Raw genomic sequence first — 21,649 nt, 5'->3', positions numbered from 1 at the left:
ATATATATATATATATGTGTGTGTGTGTGTGTGTGTGTATGTGTGTGTGTGTGTGTGTGTGTGTGTGTGTGTGTGTATATTTCCTTACTGACACGCCGATGCTACTGTTGCGACCTGAAACTTGGAAGCTCCTGCAAACCCACACAGCAGCAAGGTGCGGCAGCAGCGCGTGACTAGTTTTAATGCCAAGCAGGGGGGAAGTTTGAAGTCGGAGAGAAGTACTTAAAGGAAATTGTCCACTAAACAACAAACTAACGCCGTTACCCCGTCCCTTTACTGCACAAGGTGACCGTCGAGCTCAGCGGAACACCGTATGACACCAGAAACGAGCCAGAACATTCCGGCGCCGTTTGCATGATCTTGGATACATTCAGGTGTTCCTTGAGGGGGCTGCTTTACATACGTGAATATTTATACAGAGACTACACCTAACCGTTCATTAATCGTAGCTTAACGGTTATCTGCCCTCCTTAATTTTTGTAAATTACTCGAAAGTGTTTGATCGCTTTAACGCAAGAAAATTGTTGCAACACTTCAACAATGTTTTGACTTCATGGTCCTCCTTCTTCTGGATATAAATGCTATAATTATTGAATCGTTGTCTTATTTACTTGGGCAGGAATCTTATGAAACATTTGAAAGTGTGCATGTGTGTGTGGAAAAATATGCTAACTCACGAGGCCTATTTTGAGATATTGTATACTATTTGTTTCCACGAGCACAAAGAACAGAAGGTAAACGGTGTAAAACAAAACAATTTATATGGACATGTGTTATTACTTGTTGCCAGCATGAGAAGTATTCGAACATACAGGGTGATTAAGTTGCCCCTACCGATGTCGTTTTATGCAACCCGTAATGATATATCTGCCTTCCAAGAACCACTCACAAGATTTTCCTATTTCCTGGCTCGCTACACGCAAACTATCAGTCCTACAGATAACAATGTACAGGACCTGTTTGTAAGAAATTTAATGTAGCTAAATTTTGTACTGGGATACATTCTCCCTAGAGGCTGTAGTTCTCGACTTATTCGAGAAAAACGTACAAAACTGACCTTCAAACGCACCTCCACTCCCACTCTCAATCCCTGCTGACCATGTTGTTCATGGCACTCTCTCCTACCATTGTACAAAAATTTGTGACTGCACGAATTATTTTCTAAATTAGACGTTTCTTGGTCTACTTTTACTGGCCTTATTACACCACCAGCTTAGTCATGGAGTTACAATTTGTAAAATTGACGTTTATGTAAATTTTACCTCATAATTTTGAGAATTTTAACAACATAAAATAAACAGTCACACTTCTGTATTCGTCAGGCCATCTGACTACGAAACTATTGTGCTTCTGAGGGATAAGTCTGGATCGAATTTTAAACATAATTAGTCTAGCGTTAACTAAATTCGTTCTTCTTTCATTAACTTCAGGGGCACGAAATAGCCGATTATGCTGGTGGCGTAATATTCCAGTCAACAGAGATCAAAGAAGACCGAATATCGGGAATAGCTCGTGTAGTCGGATATTTTTTTTTTTTAGTGGTAGGAGGGAGTGCCACGAACAACATAGTAGAAATCCTGACCTGAGAGATGGGGTGGAAGTGCATTTGAAGGTCCCTTTCGTAATTTTTTCTAGAATAATTTGAGAACAACGACCTATAACGAAAACATGTTCCCAGTACAAAACATAACTACATTAAATTTGCTATCAAGAAGGAGCTGCTCAATTTTTTCTGTGGGCCTAATAACTTGTGCTCAGCGAGCGAAAAAATGTGAAAATCTCGCTCGTGATCTTTGAAAACCAGGTGTATCATTGTGGGTTGCACAAAATGACATCTCCAGGTGCAGCTTAATCATCTATTATCGGTACGGTTCCGACTTCCTTCTTCTTCAAGTGTGAAATAATGAGCGATCCAGAAGCTCAAGGCGAAGTTGTTGATTGCGCCGCAGACGATTTCGAGCAGAAAAAAAATTGTTCAAATGGCTCTGAGCACTATGGGACTCAACTGCTGTGGTCATAAGTCCCATAGAACTTAGAACTACTTAAACCTAACTAACCTAAGGACAGCACACAACACCCAGCCATCACGAGGCAGAGAAAATCCCTGACCCCGCCGGGAATCGAACCCGGGAACCCGGGCGTGGGAAGCGAGAAAGCCACCGCACGGCCACGAGATGCGGGCTTTCGAGCAGAAATGACACTTGTAAATCCCTCTTCGTTTTAAAATGTTTTGTTCAAACAACAAATACTTTACTCGTAATCTAAGCCGTTCGAAAGAAATTTTTAGCCGCCTACAAATTTGCGAACACATATCGGCTTATATTCAAGAAGAGCAGAGATGAAAGGGCGAGGCTCCTTGAACTACAAAAAGAAATAAAACAAAGCTATAACTAAAAAAGAAGTAAGCTACAAAGCCCAAATCAACTGTGATATCAGAAGCTGCGACTGCGAAATCATAAGCTTCTACAGTGGTGCTTCACCCAAACCACTCTAACATGCTTAGAACATGCTTACATCCTCGCTGGCACGCTGTCCACAAGGTGGGTATACGTTGTTTGTGAAATCTGTTCCACTCTTCACCTGAGGCCACACAGTGTGTGTGTGAGCAGGATTCTTTCGATAGTTCAAATGGTTCAAATGGCTCTAAGCGCTATGAGACTTAACATCTGAGGTCATCAGTCCTCTAGACTTAGAACTACTTTTACCTAACTAACCTAAGGAAATCACACACATCCATGCCCGAGGCAGGATTCGAACCTGCGTCCGTAGCAGCCGCGTGGTTCCGGACTGAAGCGCCTAGAACCAATCGACCACAGCGGCCGGCCCTTGCGATAGTGATAGACAAGTTTCAATCTTATAAGCTGACAGCACAGTGCATTCCTTTCGTTTCTTCCCTGTCTTCCAGAGGTGAAATATTGACTACAGAGATTAAGGGTAGGTAAGATTATCCTGCATTGATACTGAAAGTTCCTCAAATTACTCTCGATATCGATGAGAGGCATTCGAAATCCATACACGATACAAATCCAAAACACGATTTAGCTCATTCCTTCTAAACCCGTTGGTTTGAATGCCTGAGACGCGTACTGATATCTGACCACGCTTGGTGCCAAAAATCGGTTAACATTACTCTGGTCAGCCGCGATTTAGTAGATAGTCCTATGGGCGGCATACAGTACTCCGGTAAGCCTTCCTACCAGAGACTGCTCTTGTTAACACTTCCAGGGATTATCTTAGTGAATCGAAGAGTGGCTCAAATGGTTCAAATGGCTCTGAGCACTATGGGACTTAACATCTGTGGTCATCAGTCCCCTAGAACTTAGAACTACTTAAACCTAACTAACCTAAGGACATCACACACATCCATGCCCGAGGCAGGATTCGAACCTGCGACCGTAGCAGTCACGCGGTTCCGGACTGAGCGCCTAGAACCGCTAGACCACTGCGGCCGGCTCGAAGAGTGGGATATCTCCATATATGTTATGTGTGAAGCTAACGTAGATATTGCTCCTCAGACCAGCTCTTGTAGCTCACTGGATTCTTCAGCAAACGCAACCAGGTGACCTGCGATTCTAAGAGATGGAGCGGATATCGAATTTATATGAAATAAATTCTGGGTTGCTATTACTGTGCGTTTATTTGTGAACACAGTAAAATAGCAACTGTTTTTATCATCGAACAATTCCTCTCAAAAATCCAATGAACTCCGAGGGCATTGTAAATCCGACTTATAGATATGAACAGTGTCCGTGTGCAGCCTGACTAATGAGAATGGTGCACACCTGAAATCACTTCCTTGCATTATAAAACTTCGTCGACCTTCCTACATTTTTAGTACTTTAATGTTTATTTGTTTACTGCGCTGTGTTATTATTGCATTGACGCTCGGATGACCCACAGCCTTGTCCTGTTCTGGGATTAAAATTGCTTTGTGACTGACGTTCCAGTCAGTCGGGTCTTTCGAGATAAATCTTATTACTATGTTAATTGTTTTAGCGGGTGTATCTATAAGAGCTCAGATTCCCTTATGCGGACAGCCACCATCGACTCGTAGTAATTCCTTGAGCGCCACATGCCCGTAGCGCACCCTCAAACTAAAATTTTCAGTACATATGCCCCATTACATCAGAAACTATCACAGATAAATGAATGAAATTTTCAGAGACTCTGCATAACAAAAAGCCACCTCTTGTAGTACATTCATTAATATTCCCGCATTAGGAAGTTCACAAAAAATATTTTCTGCAGAAAAAAACATAACATGTTTCGTTAATAGATGTAAAAAAGTATTTCTTAAAAACTATTAAATAGATAAAATAGATTTGAGTACAGTTGATTATTAGCATCATGTAACATACAGTAAGAATATTAAGGACCTGCATCAAATAGGTTTGTTTCAGAAATGGGTCAAATACTTGTCTAAATTAACATGGGTTAGATAGAAAAGGTGTGGTCCCCTTAACCACTGTTGTTTAATGAAATAAATTGGGGAGTTCGCTCCAGAACGCTTGTGGTTTTCTTTTGTATTTACTGCCATGTAAGGTCTGTCCTCATGGCTCTGATATAAGTCTCCACTCTCATGATTCATTAACGCGCCTTATGAGGCGGTCACTACCTCTGCCTCCGTGAGAACCAGCTTCCTACTTGCTGTCTCCTTACTCTACAGCACTGCTTCATGCAGCGAATTGACTTCTGCTATTGGCCGAGTTCCAGAAAACGAAAAATTTCGAAAGATAAGTACCCTCCAAAAGGGGAAGCATCACTTTCTACCCACTTCCACAACGATCGTAAGGTGTTAGACAACTCACCCACTCACCATTGAGGGGAAAGAGACACCACTGATCTAAATTACATTCCACGTGTTCCTTTGCTGTCCTTGTTCGCCCAGTACGTTACTGGGATTTTTGTCCTGCTGTTCGTAATTAACTCCTAGAAGACAAATTGTTCGAGTGGAGATGGTTTCTGGCCGTCTGTGGCAACTTAGCGCTTCTAGCTGGCTTCAAAACGACAGCCTGCAATCATTTTATGTTTTTCGTGGGGTAACTACCATCCATACTACAGACGAAGACGTTATCAGCAATTTCTCGTTCTGGCCGTCCTTCTTGCCGTGAGTGTACAATGCACGTGTAAACGAAACGGGAGACGTGACGTGCAATTGAAAACACACTGATCATGCAAGTTTACTTTTATGTCAGATAGAGTGGTGAATGTAATATTTCACAATATTATCGACCGTTTAGGGGCCACTTATGGATTTTTTGAGGTCCTAACGCGTATGGAACACATTCATCACCACTGAAGTTGTGTCGTTATTTCACTTGGAGGAGTAACGTCAGCGTGCTGTAGTCGCAGAGACTGCCATTATCTGACAGATCTCTTTGGAATTAAATAAATATGACATATAAAACTTTATATCAATGTTGTTGCCGTCTGTGAGAAACTGCCGCAGCTAAGAGAATTAGTTTCATCTCACTTTTCCCACCGGTAGTAGAATAGTAGTAAAGTAGTGTAATAAATTTTAAACGGAGGATGTACAGGTTACGCAGATGATCAAGGAAAGGGCTGTCGATACTGGTAAAGACTGGACGCTGGCGTTTGCTTCCAACTGGTGGGCGGAGAGGAACGCGAATTTCTTGGTTACGCTGAGTTTCCTGTAAGCCGCCTCCGTGCGCGCACGTAAACTTTAGAATTAGTTCACAGCGGGGCGAGGACGGTGACGCCGCGGGCGGAAGGCGTAAATTAATTTTGTGAAGAAAAGAAATATTCGGAGATCAGGCTCTCGCCAACTTTTCCATGAAGTTCTTGCAAAACAACATTATTCACTGTACCTAGAGACAGGCGTGCAGGAAAACGAGTCTCAACAAATATTTGAGTTCAACGTTCTGTGTTATTGAGTACAGTATGCTGTGTTAACAAACCAGTTTCGTATAAAGTGCTGAGATATCCTATTCTCTGTTAATCAAGGAGTTAGCTATGTGTATTTCAACTTGGTTAATGGAGCCCCGCCTCTTCGTGCGTATACTTTCGTAGGGAAGCAACATATAAATCGACGAATCACTGCAGCTAACCCCAGGAGCACCTTAAAATAGCAAGTATCTACTTTGTTGAAATATTGTGCACTTTACCCAATAGCTTACACCGGTTCGCCCAAAAACCTTTAGAAAAAAAGCACACGACGACGGAATTACCTGAATGGTACGTAAATCGGGGGATGTGATGGACATTTACAGACAAATAAATGAATACAGTTTCAGAAATATTGGATGATTCCATCAAGAGAAAGAGCATAAGAAACTGAGCGAGCCAGTAATACGTTTATTCACCTCTGCCCTTTGTCGAAGTGGTTATTCGGCTTGGCATTGATTGTCAGAATTGTTGGACGTCCTTCTGAGGCATATCGTGCCAAATTCTGTACAACTGCTGGTTTAGATCGTCAAAATCCCGCGTTGGTTGAAGGGCCCTGCTCTTAATGCTCCAAACGTTCTCAACTAGGGAAAGATCCGGCGACCCTGCTGGCCAACGTAGGTTTGGGAAGCGCGAAGACTAGCAACAGAAACTCTCACTGTGTGTGGGCGGGCTTGTTTTGCTGAAATATAAGCCCAGGGTGGCTTGCCATAAAGGGCAGCAAAACGGAAAGTAGAATATCGTCGACCTGCCACTGTGCTGTACGTTTGCTGCGGCCGAAAACAGTAGGGAACCTGTTATGAAAGAAATGGCACCTCAGACATTCACACATGGTTCACAGGCCGTACGACGGGCGTCATTCAGGCTGGTAACCCACCGCTGTCTGGGTCGCTTCCAGGCACGTCTTCGATGTCCGTCAGGACCCAGTTCGAAGTGGCAACTGTGCTCCACTCAACAAGTTCCGAGGGATAGACATGTCAGTAGATTGCCTAAACAGTGGTGGCCTGCGATCCTGACTGTCGCCCACCACACAGCCCAGCGTACTGGACTTATAGACTGGGTTGCCATTCCTTTTCACCGCAACAACCCTTTGGTTCTTATCCGCGGTACCCTTACAGCATAGCGGTATGTCGATGAAATTTCCCTCCCATTATGTTACCCTTAATGGCAAACCCCTTTGGGTTTACATTTCAGCAAGGTAACATCTACCTACAAATGGCGAGAGATTCTTGTCTTCATACTTGCCTACCCAACCTTCGTCAGCAAAGGCACCGCATCCCTCTCTCTCCTACTGAGAACATTTGGATCACTGTGGGTAGGGGCCTCCAACCAGATCAGGATATTGACGATCTAACGCGGCAATTGGGCGAAATATGCTTCGATATCCCCCTCCAGCAGGACATCCAACAGCTCCATCAATCAGTAGCGAGCCGAATAACCAGAGGTGGACTAACTTGTTATTGCCTTGCTCAGTCTGTTAAACTCTTTCTCTTCAATAAAACATCGGTTTTTTCTGGAACTGTAATCATCACATCTACCGATTTCCGTTCTATTTGGAGGATTTCTTCGTGATGCATCATTTGTTACTGTCGTAGAGTGTACTTTCTGTACATAAGGAACACAGTGGTTTTCTCAATGAGAATCGCATTAGAATCACAGTTATGTGTGAGAATGTAGGACTAAATACAGGCCATCTCCTGTATGTTCAGCGGGCAGTTCTCGACTCACTGAGTGTGCGGGGAAGATTGGCCGGTCCAGCGGTGTGTCACATGGATCGTCGTCTCTTCCACAAAGATTATGATACGTCGCTTCCGCCGTGTCGGGCTATCTACCAGCTGCTACAGCCGACTTCAACGTGGAATAGTTGTATGGGTATAGAGTCGAAGGGAACTCTGATTATGGAAATTAGTTGTTAATTGCTTGATCCACAGAAGGGACCTATATAGCCTCTTTTTGTTTTGTTTGTTTTGAAGTGTGTGTTGCCGTTGGTGGTTTATTGTAGTTTCCATAATAAAAAAGAAAGTTGGAAAAACGAGTTGGTTTTTGCTCCGTAGATTTAGCACTGACCGTTATGACACGATATAACGCGTCCCGTCGCACAAGTGGGAGGATAATTCGTAGGCACACAAATTGACTATAAGTAGCTTGGGACGAACGGTGTCAAAAGCGTTCTGGAAATCTAGAAATACGGAATCAATTTGTAAGCCCTTATCGATGGCACTCATTTCTTTGTGTGAATGAAGAGAAGTTATGTTTCTCATGAATAACATATTCTGAATCCGTTCTGATTATTTGTCAGTAGAAAGCAGCATATGTCTTGTGTTTGGACGTTCAATTAGTTTTTACGGTGTGGTGTTTTCAAATGAGAAACGTATTATTCTTGTTTAACACGTCTCCCGAGAAGGTGGTAAATGCGCAGACTTGTTGCATGAAGCATGTGCTAAAAATTCTCGGAAACAGCTGTATCTCATGGTGCAACAGTTTTTCGACATATTGAGATATTTTGAGGGCCAAGCTCAGTATTCTCTGACGAAGGAGTTGGAAGATCACGTAAAGGAAACGAATAGAAATTAGAATCATTGCGTAAGGTAGTGCAAGAACATAAAACTGCGCATAAAGAGGTTACTTGAACACAGAAATTGTTCCCGTGTACAGTAAAAGCAGTGCAAGAATTGAAAGATGTCGATCATGAAAAGCGAATCCATTATTGCTAATGGTTTAGATCCATTACTAAAAGGAATCCCATGGGTATTCCTGGCGTCATTTCTGTGTACAAAAGGCCTGGTTCTCCATCTGTGGTCACACAAATGCACAAGACACACGATTAGTCAATGGAGTGCCGTCGAACTGTGCTTGAAATGCGCACTGCACGATCAGAAAACTGAAGTGTGGATAGACGTCCCCAGACGTTGCAGTACTGGAACCACAGTTTCATTGACCAACCAAAGAAAGCCGAAATAAGCTATTCGCAGTTTGAACAAGGTAGCTCCACTGCGCACACATCTACCATCATAGTGCGTCATCTGTGAGGAATTTTTTGGTAACATGTCACCTAAAACAACGTATCTCTCTCGTGTTCGACGGAGCTTAATGGACCAGATATTTTTCTTTGGGAAGCAGGAAAATTTGTTGTGTAGCGATGTCGTCCACGTACGCTTTGTGAATTAAAAACTCAAATAAGTGGGTACGTGAGAAGCTTAACACAATCGATTTCCTGAGACAGTTTTCCAGTAAAATTGAGGGGGTTCGGGCACGTACAAAGAGTGTTCAAATAAAAATGTACGAAACGTTGTAACAATCAAACCGTTTGAAATTTGTATATGCACCTTTTGGATAATGCAATGAGACAGCTAGGCAATGGAAGCATTCGTCCTCACCGTTCCATGAGAATTCAAGGCTGTGCCCTCAGTAGGCACGGTGAGTCTCACCGTCTTTTTCGACGTCTGAGGTCCGATGCTCATCGAAGTCCTCGAGGACGGAATTGCCTTAACAGTGCCTTGTTCTGAGAGACACTACATTGCCTACACTAGTCCATCAAGACCATAAGGCCTGGTCTTCTCACGGAGGGATTGATTCCGCTCCACGATAACACGAGTCTACATGTATCTACGTTCACACAACAAAGTGTAATAGCCAAGTTCAAGAGGAATTTAAACGAGCATCCACGCTACAGCCCGAAAGTGTTAGTCATCCTTCGACTTCTTTGTGTTGGTCTGCTAAAGAAACATCTCAAATAGAGGAGCTACAAATGGCACGATGCATTTAAGGACTTGCTCCTGTCATAGCCACACGAATACTGGGCACAGGGAATTCTTCGCCTCGTGGAACAGTGGATAGTTGCGCTCAGGCCTCTGGTGATTAAATTTAAATAAAGACTGTAACTGTGCTCACAGTGTTGTTTTGCACCTATTCTTTCGAACACCCCTCATATGCCCACCCGTCTAGATCATTTCCAAAATATTGAAGCTAAGCAGCAAATATATATCCCGTCTGTGGTCACAAACTTGCAGGTTGTTAGACTACCGGTTTCGATCAGTAATGACTACCTTGAGATCTGCAGCAAGAAAGGGGAAAAAACAAATACGACTAGTTTATTACCTACGGCTTAAAAGAATAAATTAGGCCATAATGACAAGTTTTAGTGACGTACACGTGAAAATTGTTCCTCTTAAATATGACGAGGCATCCCTGTTATGTATGTATATACGTACACCATGCCCTACTAGATTGGAGCCAAAGTGGCATCATCAAATACTTCTACATCTACATCTATACTCCGCGAGCCACCTTACGATGTGTGGCGGAGGGTACTTATTGTACCACTATCTGATCCCCCCTTCCCTGTTCCATTCACGAATTGTGCGTGGGAAGAACGACTGCTTGTAAGTCTCCGTATTTGCTCTAATTTCTCGGATCTTTTCGTTGTGATCATTACGCGAGATATATGTGGGCGGTAGTAATATGTTGCCCATCTCTTCCCGGAATGTGCTCTCTCGTAATTTCGATAATAAACCTCTCCGTATTGCGTAACGCCTTTCTTGAAGTGTCCGCCACTGGAGCTTGTTCAGCATCTCCGTAACGCTCTCGCGCTGACTAAATGTCCCCATGACGAATCGCGCTGCTTTTCGCTGGATCATGTCTATCTCTTCTATTAATCCAACCTGGTAAGGGTCCCATACTGATGAGCAATACTCAAGAATCGGACGAACAAGCGTTTTGTAAGCTACTTCTTTCGTCGATGAGTCACATTTTCTTAGAATTCTTCCTATGAATCTCAACCTGGCGCCTGCTTTTCCCACTATTTGTTTTATGTGATCATTCCACTTCAGATCGCTCCGGATAGTAACTCCTAAGTATTTTACGGTCGTTACCGCTTCCAATGATTTACCACCTATGGCATAATCGTACTGGAATGGATTTCTGCCCATATGTATGCGCATTATATTACATTTATCTACGTTTAGGGAAAGCTGCCAGCTGTCGCACCATGCATTAATCCTCTGCAGGTCTTCCTGGAGTACGTACGAGTCTTCTGATGTTGCTACTTTCTTGTAGACAACCGTGTCATCTGCAAATAGCCTCACGGAGCTACCGATGTTGTCAACTAAGTCATTTATGTATATTGTAAACAATAAAGGTCCTATCACGCTTCCTTGCGGTACTCCCGAAATTACCTCTACATCTGCAGATTTTGAACCGTTAAGAATGACATGTTGAGTTCTTTCTTCTAGGAAATCCTGAATCCAATCACAAACCTGGTCCGATATTCCGTAAGCTCGTATTTTTTTCATTAAACGTAAGTGCGGAACCGTATCAAATGCCTTCCTGAAGTCCAGGAATACGGCATCAATCTGCTCGCCAGTGTCTACGGCACTGTGAATTTCTTGGGCAAATAGGGCGAGCTGAGTTTCACATGATCTCTGTTTGCGGAATCCATGTTGGTTATGATGAAGGAGATTTGTATTATCTAAGAACGTCATAATACGAGAACACAAAACATGTTCCATTATTCTACAACAGATTGACGTAAGCGAAATAGGCCTATAATTATTCGCATCTGTTTTATGACCCTTCTTGAAAATGGGAACGACCTGCGCTTTCTTCCAGTCGCTAGGTACTTTACGTTCTTCCAGCGATCTACGATAAATTGCTGATAGAAAGGGGGCAAGTTCTTTAGCATAATCACTGTAGAATCTTAAGGGTATCTCGTCTGGTCCGGATGCTTTTCCGCTTCTAAGTGATAGCAGTTGTTTTTCAATTCCGATATCGTTTATTTCAATATTTTCCATTTTGGCGTCCGTGCGACGGCTGAAGTCAGGGACCGTGTTACGATTTTCCGCAGTGAAACAGTTTCGGAACACTGAATTCAGTATTTCTGCCTTTCTTCGGTCGTCCTCTGTTTCGGTGCCATCGTGGTCAACGAGTGACTGAATAGGGGATTTAGATCCGCTTACCGATTTTACATATGACCAAAACTTTTTAGGGTTCTTGTTTAGATTGTTTGCCAATGTTTTATGTTCGAATTCGTTGAATGCTTCTCTCATTGCTCTCTTTACGCTCTTTTTCGCTTCGTTCAGCTTTTCCTTATCAGCTATGATTCGACTACTCTTAAACCTATGATGAAGCTTTCTTTGTTTCCGTAGTACCTTTCGTACATGATTGTTATACCACGGTGGATCTTTCCCCTCGCTTTGGACCTTAGTCGGTACGAACTTATCTAAGGCGTACTGGACGATGTTTCTGAATTTTTTCCATTTTTGTTCCACATCCTCTTCCTCAGAAATGAACGTTTGATGGTGGTCACTCAGATATTCTGCGATTTGTGCCCTATCACTCTTGTTAAGCAAATATATTTTCCTTCCTTTCTTGGCATTTCTTATTACACTTGTAGTCATTGATGCAACCACTGACTTATGATCACTGATACCCTCTTCTACATTCACGGAGTCGAAAAGTTCCGGTCTATTTGTTGCTATGAGGTCTAAAACGTTAGCTTCACGAGTTGGTTCTCTAACTATCTGCTCGAAGTAATTCTCGGACAAGGCAGTCAGGATAATGTCACAAGAGTCTCTGTCCCTGGCTCCAGTTCTGATTGTGTGACTATCCCATTCTATACCTGGTAGATTGAAGTCTCCCCCTATTACAATAGTATGATCACGAAACTTCTTCACGACGTTCTGCAGGTTCTCTCTGAGGCGCTCAACTACTACGGTTGCTGATGCAGGTGGTCTATAGAAGCATCCGACTATCATATCTGACCCACCTTTGATACTTAGCTTAACCCAGATTATTTCACATTCGCATTCGCTAATAACTTCACTGGATATTATTGAATTCTTTACTGCTATAAATACTCCTCCACCATTGGCGTTTATCCTATCCTTGCGGTATATATTCCATTCTGTGTCTAGGATTTCGTTACTGTTCACTTCCAGTTTTAACCAACTTTCCGTTCCTAATACTATATGCGCACTATTTCCTTCAATAAGAGATACTAATTCAGGAACCTTGCCCTGGATACTCCTGCAGTTTACCAATATTACGTTAACTTTTCCTGTTTTTGGTCTCTGAGGACGGACGTTCTTTATCAACGATGATAATGTCCTCTCTGGTAAGCCGTCAGGTATTTTATCGTTTCGCCCAAGGGGGGGTCCCTCTAACCTAAAAAACCCCCGTGTGCACGCCACACGTACTCTGCTACCCTAGTAGCTGCTTCCGGTGTGTACAAGATTCATGCACTGATACGGTGTCTTATCATTTTCGTAGAATGGCGTGCCGCAGAGTACAAGGGACCTTCTGGCGGTCAAGTTCCTCTGACCAGTTCTCGCCTATGCGGCAGTTCTGGCGGTAGCACCAACAGAGGGCGCTGATTATTTGATGTAATCCGTTTTGATTGGGCTTTTTTAGCTATTTGTTTTCTAATTTCTATATTATTCAGTGTGTTGCGAAAGCTGTTTATGCCATTATCGAAAATATTACCACTAAAGTGTATCAGAATTACTGTCGACTTTTTCCGCCGGCCGGTGTGGTCGAGCGGCTATAGGCGCTTCAGTCTGGAACCGCACGAACGCTGCGGTCGCAGGTTTGAATCCTGCCTCGGGCATGGATGTGTGTGATGTCCTTAGGTTATTTAGGTTTAAGTAGTTCTAAGTTCTAGGGGACTGATGACCTTAGGTGTTAAGTCCCATAGTGCTCTGAGCCATTTGAACCTTTTTTTTTCCTTTTTCCTTTTTAATAAATTAACTGTTGTCGCGTTTTAGGTTATTGTATGTTATTACTGTAACGATTTTTGCAACTTATAAGCCCACTACAGACTTTACTGATTGTATCCGTCTTTTTATTTTACATCGTACAATTATCACTGAAGAATATGTGTACGCCTACAGTAGCGACATGTGGCGAGCTCGCGACACAAACATTTTGTAGCTATTGTACGACAGTTTGTTTTGAACAGCAGCGCTGCTGACAAGATGACTCTTTCGTGTTCTGTAATTTATGCATGTGTTTAGTATATCACGATGCCACTTTGGCTCCAGTGCATTAGGACATGGTTTTTATAGGACAGGTATGGCTCGCCATATATAAAGCGCACAGTTTTCACACGTATGTCAGTTACACACGTCTCCATGGCATATTTTATTCTTTTAAGCTGTCGATAATCCACTAGCAGTATTTTTTTTTCATATTTTGCTGCAGATCCGAAGATGGTCATAGATGACCAAAACCAGTAGTCTGAGGAGAACAGGATGACCACAGACGTGAAATAAAAGAAAATTCGTAGCGACAATGCTAGTTGTAGAGCTAAATGGCAGTCACAGCGCTAAGACTCCCCCACTGCAGAGCGACTGGCGAGGCCGGGGGTACTCACGCTTGGCGACCTCCCTGGGCCCGCTGCGGATGAGCATCGGCTCGCCGTCCTCGCGGCGCCAGACGACGCGCGGCGCCGGCTTGCCCGTGGCGCGGCACACCAGCGTCGCGTCGTCGCCCTCGCGCACCGTCACGTCGGAGCTCGTCGCGTCGTCCACGATGTCGGGCGGAACTGTGCCGAACACGAAACACGGTCACCGTGAGACACCTCCGGGTCAGTTATGTTGCACTCTGCGACAGCAGCGCCCCAAGCAGCAAGTAAGTTTATTTTATACCGGCCACTAAAATGGCCACACCAAGAAGAAATGCAGATTCATTGGACAAATGTATTATACTAGAACTGACATCTGATTACATTTTCATTCAATTTGGGTGCATAGATCCTGCGGAATCAGTGCCCAGAACTACCACCTCTGGCCGTAATAACGGCCTTGATACGCCTGGGTATTGAGTCAAACAGATCTTGGATGGCGTTTACACGTACAGCTGCCCATGCAGCTTCAACACGATTCCACAGTTCATCACGAGTAGTGACTGGCGTATTGTGACGTGCCAGTTGCTCGACCACCATTCACCAGACATCTTCAATTGGTGAGAGATCTGGAGAATGTACTGGCCAGGGCAGCAGTCGACCATTTTCTGTGTCCAGAAAGGACTGTACAGGACCTGTAACATGTGGTCGTGCATTATCCTGCTAAAATGTAGGGTTTCGCAGGGATCGAATGAAGGCTAGAGGCACGGGTCGTAACACATAAGAAATGTAACGTCCACTGTTCAAAGTGCCTTCAGTGCGAACAAGAGGTGACCAAGGCGTGTAAACAATGGCACCCCAAACCATCACGCCGGATGATACGCCAGTATGGCGATGACGAACACACGCTTCCAATGTGCGTTCAGCGCGATGTCGCCAAACACGGATGCGACCATCATGATACTGTAAACAGAACCTGGATTTATCCGAAAAAAGGACGTTTTGCCATTCGTGCACCCAGGTTCGTCGTAGAGTACACCATCGCAGGCGTTGCTGTCTGAGATGCAGCGACAAGTGTAACCGCAGCCATGGTCTCCGAGCTGATAGTCCATGCTGCTGCAAACTATTCGTCCAGATGGTTGTTGTCTTGCAAACGTCCCAATCTGTTGACTCAGGGATCGAGACGTGGCTGCACGATCCGTTACAGCCATGCGGATAAGATGCCTGCCATCTCGACTGCTAGTGATACGAGGCCGTTGGGGTCCAGCGCGGCGTTCCGTATTACCCTACTCACCGCACAGATTCCATATTCTGTTAACAGTAATTGGATCTCGACCAACGCGAGCAGCAATGTCACGATACGATAAACCGCAATCACGATAGGCTACAATCCGACCTTTATCAAAGTCGGAAACGTGATGGTACGCATGTCTCTTCCTTACACGAGGCATCACGACAACGGTTCACCAGGCAACGCTGATCAACTGCTACCTCTGTATGAGAAATCGGTTGGAAACTTTCCTCACGTCTTTACGTTGTAGATGTCGCTATCGGCGCCAACCTTATGTCGATGCTCTGAAAAGCTAATCATTTGCATATCACAGCATCTTTTTCCTGTCGGTTAAATTTCGCGTCTGTAGCACGTCATCTTCGTGGTGTAGCAATTTTAATGCCCAGCAGTGTATTGTGACTTTGGGTTACAAGGGGCATACAGCCAACACGGTTATAAATATACAATGAAACCTAATCGAAAAAAGCAGTATAGCACAAAATTACGATGTTAGCATATAAACACACTCTTAAAGCAAAATAAAAGCTCAGCTAGACAAACACCAGACTGTCGACCGCAGTGACGCCAATGACTTTGGAGCAGAACTACAAACAGCAGTATACAGCAATATTATGACAGACACGCATATGATCTTATAGTAAAGGTAAAAACGTGAAATGGGAATCAAAGTACATCATACAATAAGTACAACAACAACTGGAAAACAGGATCAGAAATAACATCATACAACAATGTCAGAAGTGTAGCATACAGACAGGCGTACTTAAAATAAAAGAAAAACCGGAAGTGACAAACACAGTTCAACCAACGGTATGTACAGTAGTGTCAGTAGAACGGTGACATAAAATCTACAAGAGAGCAATAATGAAAATATAAAATACAATTGGAATTCTTCACACAAATTAAAACACAAAATTACGCACCATATTACGAACCGGGGTGATTCCATCTGAAAATGAAGACCTCTGCATCTCATACATTAAATATGGATGCAAGTAGCTTCCAAATAGTCGGCAAGCAAGTTATATTTATCAAAACGGTGGAGTGAAACCGGAACACTACTGGGTGCAATTTCTTGTGCAAGTTTGACTGTGCGGTTGTATATTTGGGACATGCCAATATAATGTGGTTAAGATCCTCTACTACTGTTCTGTACTTATCGCAGTGTCCAGACGTGATAATCTTCAAATGATATAGGTGCACGGTGTAACATCCTTGTCCCAGCCTCATGCGAATAATAGAAGTCGCATGACGTCTATCAAGTTGCACCGAGGAGAACCATGCTCGAGAAGTGATGTTCGGTTGCATGGCAAGTAAGCTGGGCTCTGTGAAATACTAACTTTGGTGGCAGCTAACACGTAGAGTTGCGACACTTCAGCTCATTTTTTAAAGTACACTGCGACAACTAATCTGGAAGTGGCCACTACGGTACACTGTTCATATTCAGTGAAACGGAACACTATCTACATATACATAAACGCTTTGCAAGAAACTACGAAGTTCGTAACATGGTGTACCACATATTAGTGCTCCTTCCCGTTCATATCACGTGTGGAGTCTGTAACGGAATTGATGAATAACTCATATTTTGTTATTTATTCTACCTGTCGATACGCTTACAAGAACAGAACTGTTTGATAAACGTCATAAATTTACCATACGATACAGGCAAGCTCAAAATTGCAATTTCCTTTATAACGACATCAATACAATAATGCTGTACACTTAGATACAGAACATATGTTGAAATATGGATCCAACACTAATAAAATTAATTTGATTATGTTTGAAAAAACTTAAATATCCCTCTTATATTGATTTTATTTAGAAAATTATGTATTCGGTTTTAATTTTATTTGAAGTCATCGACAATAAAACTGTTAATTAAAGACCTTTAAAATAATTACCAAGAAAAGATCATTAATAAATAGCTCATTTGTTATGCAAAAGAATTTCTTTGTTACACGTATTGTATTTGTTCTTTTTTGTGAGTTGTCAGTTACTTATATTAAATTAATTAACTCACGTAAAAAAATCATCTGAGCATTAAAAGATTCGAATTCTAATTTAGATTTTAAAATGACTAATTTTTTATTACGAAGTTGTTATATTTAGCCGGGGAAAAGTTGACAAGCAGCGTCAGTCACGTTGCATTCTGAGTTTCAGACATGTTTCAGTGCTCAAATTGCAGTGTCTCATAAGTAACGAAGAGAAATAAAGGCTTTTTGTGAAAAACAGTGCGTGCAACATGTTATTTCATTGCATTTACTTAACAAAAGAGAAACAAGCAATACTCTTGCAAGTAGAAATATACCACTTGTTGTTGAACAACGAAGATGTCAAGGTACACCGAATAAAGACCGTAAGTTAAGTAATGAAAGTTAGTGAAGTATGTTATGACAATGTGTATTGTGTGAATACTTCACCTTCCCTTGTATTTGATTGAGTTTTTTTTCTTTTCGAGAGTACTGAGAGCGTGATCAGTTTTATTTGTTAGAAAAACAGCAGCACGTCTGATTACTTAAGGTGGACATATCCTAAACATTCAAGATCTGCTTTAGGCGTCTACGTTACTAATTGGTCACCGGAACAGACAGGCGAACAGCAAGTGTCGGCGGACAATTGGTTTTTGCTGCTGTGTGTGAATGCAGATGCATCTCAACCAGTTTGCGAGCGAACAGTGCGATGGAAAACAGTGGATACTGGAAATTTAGCGTCGGGTATCTTGCAGACATCATTCTTCACAGAAGGTCAAAGCTGCACACATTTAATGGGCCAAATAACACATAAACTCAACAGTAGCTGAGTGGAGGAATGTCCTGTGGTCCGACCAGTCGTGATTCTGCCTCGTCAAATGATGTAAGGCTTCTAGTACTCCTACAGCTAAATATGACATCACAGCCGCAGTGTGCAGAATGGTTCGAATGGCTCTGAGCACTATGGGACTTAACTTCTGAGGTCATCAGTCCCCTAGAACTTAGAACTACGTAAACCTGACTAACCTATGGACATCACACACATCCAAGCCCGAGGCAGGATTCGAAGCTGCGACCGTAGCGGTCACGCGGTTCCAGACTGTAGCACCTAGAACCGCACGGCCACAGCGGCCGGCAAGTGTACAGAGGGTGGAGTTCAGACCGCAAATGGTTCTGTGATTCCTTCCTTCCATGACATGGCCTGACTCATTCAGATTTCGTGAACGTGATGCAGGATTAGTGAACTGCGGCTCAAGCTGTTAATATGTTCTTAAGAGGAGTCCACAGTCGTTTCAGCCTTCACTTCCAGGTCATCTTCTAGAGCACCTGAAAATACCATTGTAAATGTATAGTGTAGTGGATATAGAGGGTGTCACCTCCAAGAGCCGTCAGGGGAATTTTTTTTTTGGTGCTTCCACAGACACCTGCAATTTCGGTTTTGCAATGCGTAGCAGGAGGCAGACAAGCGAATACTGCTTATAGCGTTACCATTCGATAGAGCAATCTCGAATTAATCAAGTGCGATACTTGTTTTATCGATATGTATTAAGATGGACGTTAAAAGAAAAAGAATTACCAGCAGCGACACTACCATCAGAGTCAGCGCTGACTGCTGCCGCCATCCAACAGCGCTGCCCTCTTGTTGTTGGACTACAGATTGTTCTTCGTGTTTTACTGTCCCTGTTAATATATAATAAAGTAAATTCCGTCCGAATAGGTCTTGGAAGGCACAACGGTTCCGACCGTCCGCCGTGTCATCCTCAGCCCACAGGCGTCACTGGATGCAGATGTGGAGAGCCATGTGATCAGCAAACCGCTCTCGAGGACGTTGTCAGTTTTCGTGAGCGGAGCCGCTACTTCTCAGTCAAGTAGCTCCTCAGTCGGCGTCACAAGGACTGAACGCACCCCGCTAACCAACAGCGTGCGGCAGACCGAACGGTCACCCATCAAAGTGATAGAACAACGACAGCTCTTTCCTTCGGTAATGTGACTTGAACCAGAGTTACCAATGCGGTAGAGCAGTTACCTTTTAATACACACAGACCAAACAAATATCGTACTATACTGATTTGAGACCGCATTATGGAATGATTAGGTAAAATACCATTTTGAAAATATTTTTTTTAGGCGGGAAATTAACCGACGCTTTCCGTCAACAATGGCCTTCGCAGTATTTCTTTGGTCTGACTCCAACAACATACTGCGAAAAAGAAATTAAAAATATCTGCCGAAACATCAGAGAAAAAGCGCCTGGAGACCGTTAAGAGACCCCCGTTGTCAATCGCTTACGTAAGATGACACGAGAAACTAAATTTACGCACGGGGAGAACAAGTACAGCAAAAAAAGCCTCTTATTGTAATGTCTTGAAGAATCTGAAACGAGTACGAAAGTATAAGCCGATCAAAAAGTTTATAGAATCGGTATGTCAATCAGGCAGAATCGATGTGAGCATTGAGCCTATTATCCCACCGACGCCCCAGTTTAAGGATATTCATCTGATAGAAAACCGTGTCGTGCTACGTGAAGAAGTGCCTGCTGCAGATCCTCATTCGACAGAAATCGTCGACTACTTTAGGACTTTTTTAAGGGACCGAAGGCGTGGTAATGGCATGTGGAGAGACTATCGGACGGGTGCTCGAATGCCTCCAATTGACTTCGCGTAGCTTTTGCGTTACATTTGCGATATGGGGACGTATGTTATCAAAAATGGTTCAAATGGCTCTGATGATGATGATGATGATGTTTGGTTTGTGGGGCGCTCAACTGCATGGTTATCAGCGCCCGTACAATTATCCAATCTTTGCTCAGTCCAATTTCGCCACTTTCCTGGATGATGATGAAATGATGAGGACAACACAAACACCCAGTCATCTCGAGGCAGGTGAAAATCCCTCACCCCGCCGGGAATCGAACCCGGGACCCCGTGCTCGGGAAGCGAGAACGCTACCGCGAGACCACGAGCGGCGGACAAATGGCTCTGAGCACTATGGGACTTAACTGCAGTGGTCATCAGTCCCCTAGAACTAAGAACTACTGAAACCCAACTAACCTAAGGACATCACACACTTCCATGCTCGAAGCAGGATTCGAACCTGCGACCGCAGCTGTCGCGCGGTCCCAGACTCTAGCGCCTAGAACCGCTCGGTCACTCCGGCCGGCCGTATGTTATCAAGAAGCAGCCTGGATCTTGGCGCACCATTCTACAATGGTAGGTTTCCACGTATATGCTGCTCCATGCACAGTCTTAATTCTACGTTGAATGTCTGCCGGTGTTTGTCTTTCGAATGTCAAGAAAGATGTAACAGCATGTTGGTCCTGTTCCGCCGCATTTGGTGACAACGTCGCCACAGTACACGTTTCCACATTTACCGCACCCACGTCGGAAGGAAACCAAACCCTAGCGTACATTTCGGTGCTTATATAACCGCAGTGTAATCCTGCTACGTTGTGTATACGCTGCAGCAACACCCTCAATCGGAAACATTTTGATCGCCCCTTACTGAAGTCGGGTGGATTTAAACATGGAGAAAATTAAAGGAAATGCTGTTTATCTTAACATTCCCAGTAACCAAACGTCGCCCTTCCTGCTATATATTCATTAAGAGTGTCGACACGTCCATTTTCCAAGACGATAGCTGGTTGCGCATACACGAACCTGGAGTGATGAACGTTCAGGCATCCTGTCACACCCATGCTGAGGCCTGAACTCATCCCAACATAAAGCCATTATCTGGTAATGGTTGGAACAGTGGGTGAAACTTAGCAATCAACATCCCTGAGAGTTGTTTCCTTTACGAAGTTTAATCATCTGTGAGCAGCTTAAAGTGGATATAGCATACCTGTTGCAAATTGCGGACTGTCATCTTCGCCGCATTGGCGCTGCTGTCGAGTCATCAGGACGTGTTGCACTTTATTAGCGTGATGTACTCTGGGGGGTGACTCATGTTTGGTCCAGTATGCGTATGTCGCAAGGCGTCACCCACAGTCGTAGCGCGAAGAAGTGGCGGCCTGGGATGTCTGAGGAGGTGGGAGACAGTGGTGGGACGCAGAGCAGAGCACGTGTGCACAGCTGGCGGCCATTAAGCAGCCAGCAGGCGCCAGGCGGGTCGCGTTGCAGCACTTAGCGTGGCTCTCGCTTA

General features: G+C 43.7%; 1 protein-coding gene across 1 annotated transcript in view; it reads right to left on the bottom strand.

The window, feature by feature from the left end:
• The window catches only part of LOC126095613 (lachesin-like), a 405,319-nt gene that overhangs the window by 72,270 nt on the left and 311,400 nt on the right, over positions 1–21,649 (bottom strand). Inside the window, exon 3 of the mRNA XM_049910381.1 lies at positions 14,273–14,443. Within this exon, the coding sequence (XP_049766338.1) occupies positions 14,273–14,443 (171 nt within the window). The remainder of the gene's footprint in view (positions 1–14,272; positions 14,444–21,649) is intronic.

The sequence above is a fragment of the Schistocerca cancellata genome, chromosome 8 (assembly GCF_023864275.1).
Source record: "Schistocerca cancellata isolate TAMUIC-IGC-003103 chromosome 8, iqSchCanc2.1, whole genome shotgun sequence".
Lineage (NCBI taxonomy): Eukaryota > Metazoa > Arthropoda > Insecta > Orthoptera > Acrididae > Schistocerca > Schistocerca cancellata.
This window is presented reverse-complemented; position numbering and strand designations above follow the sequence as displayed.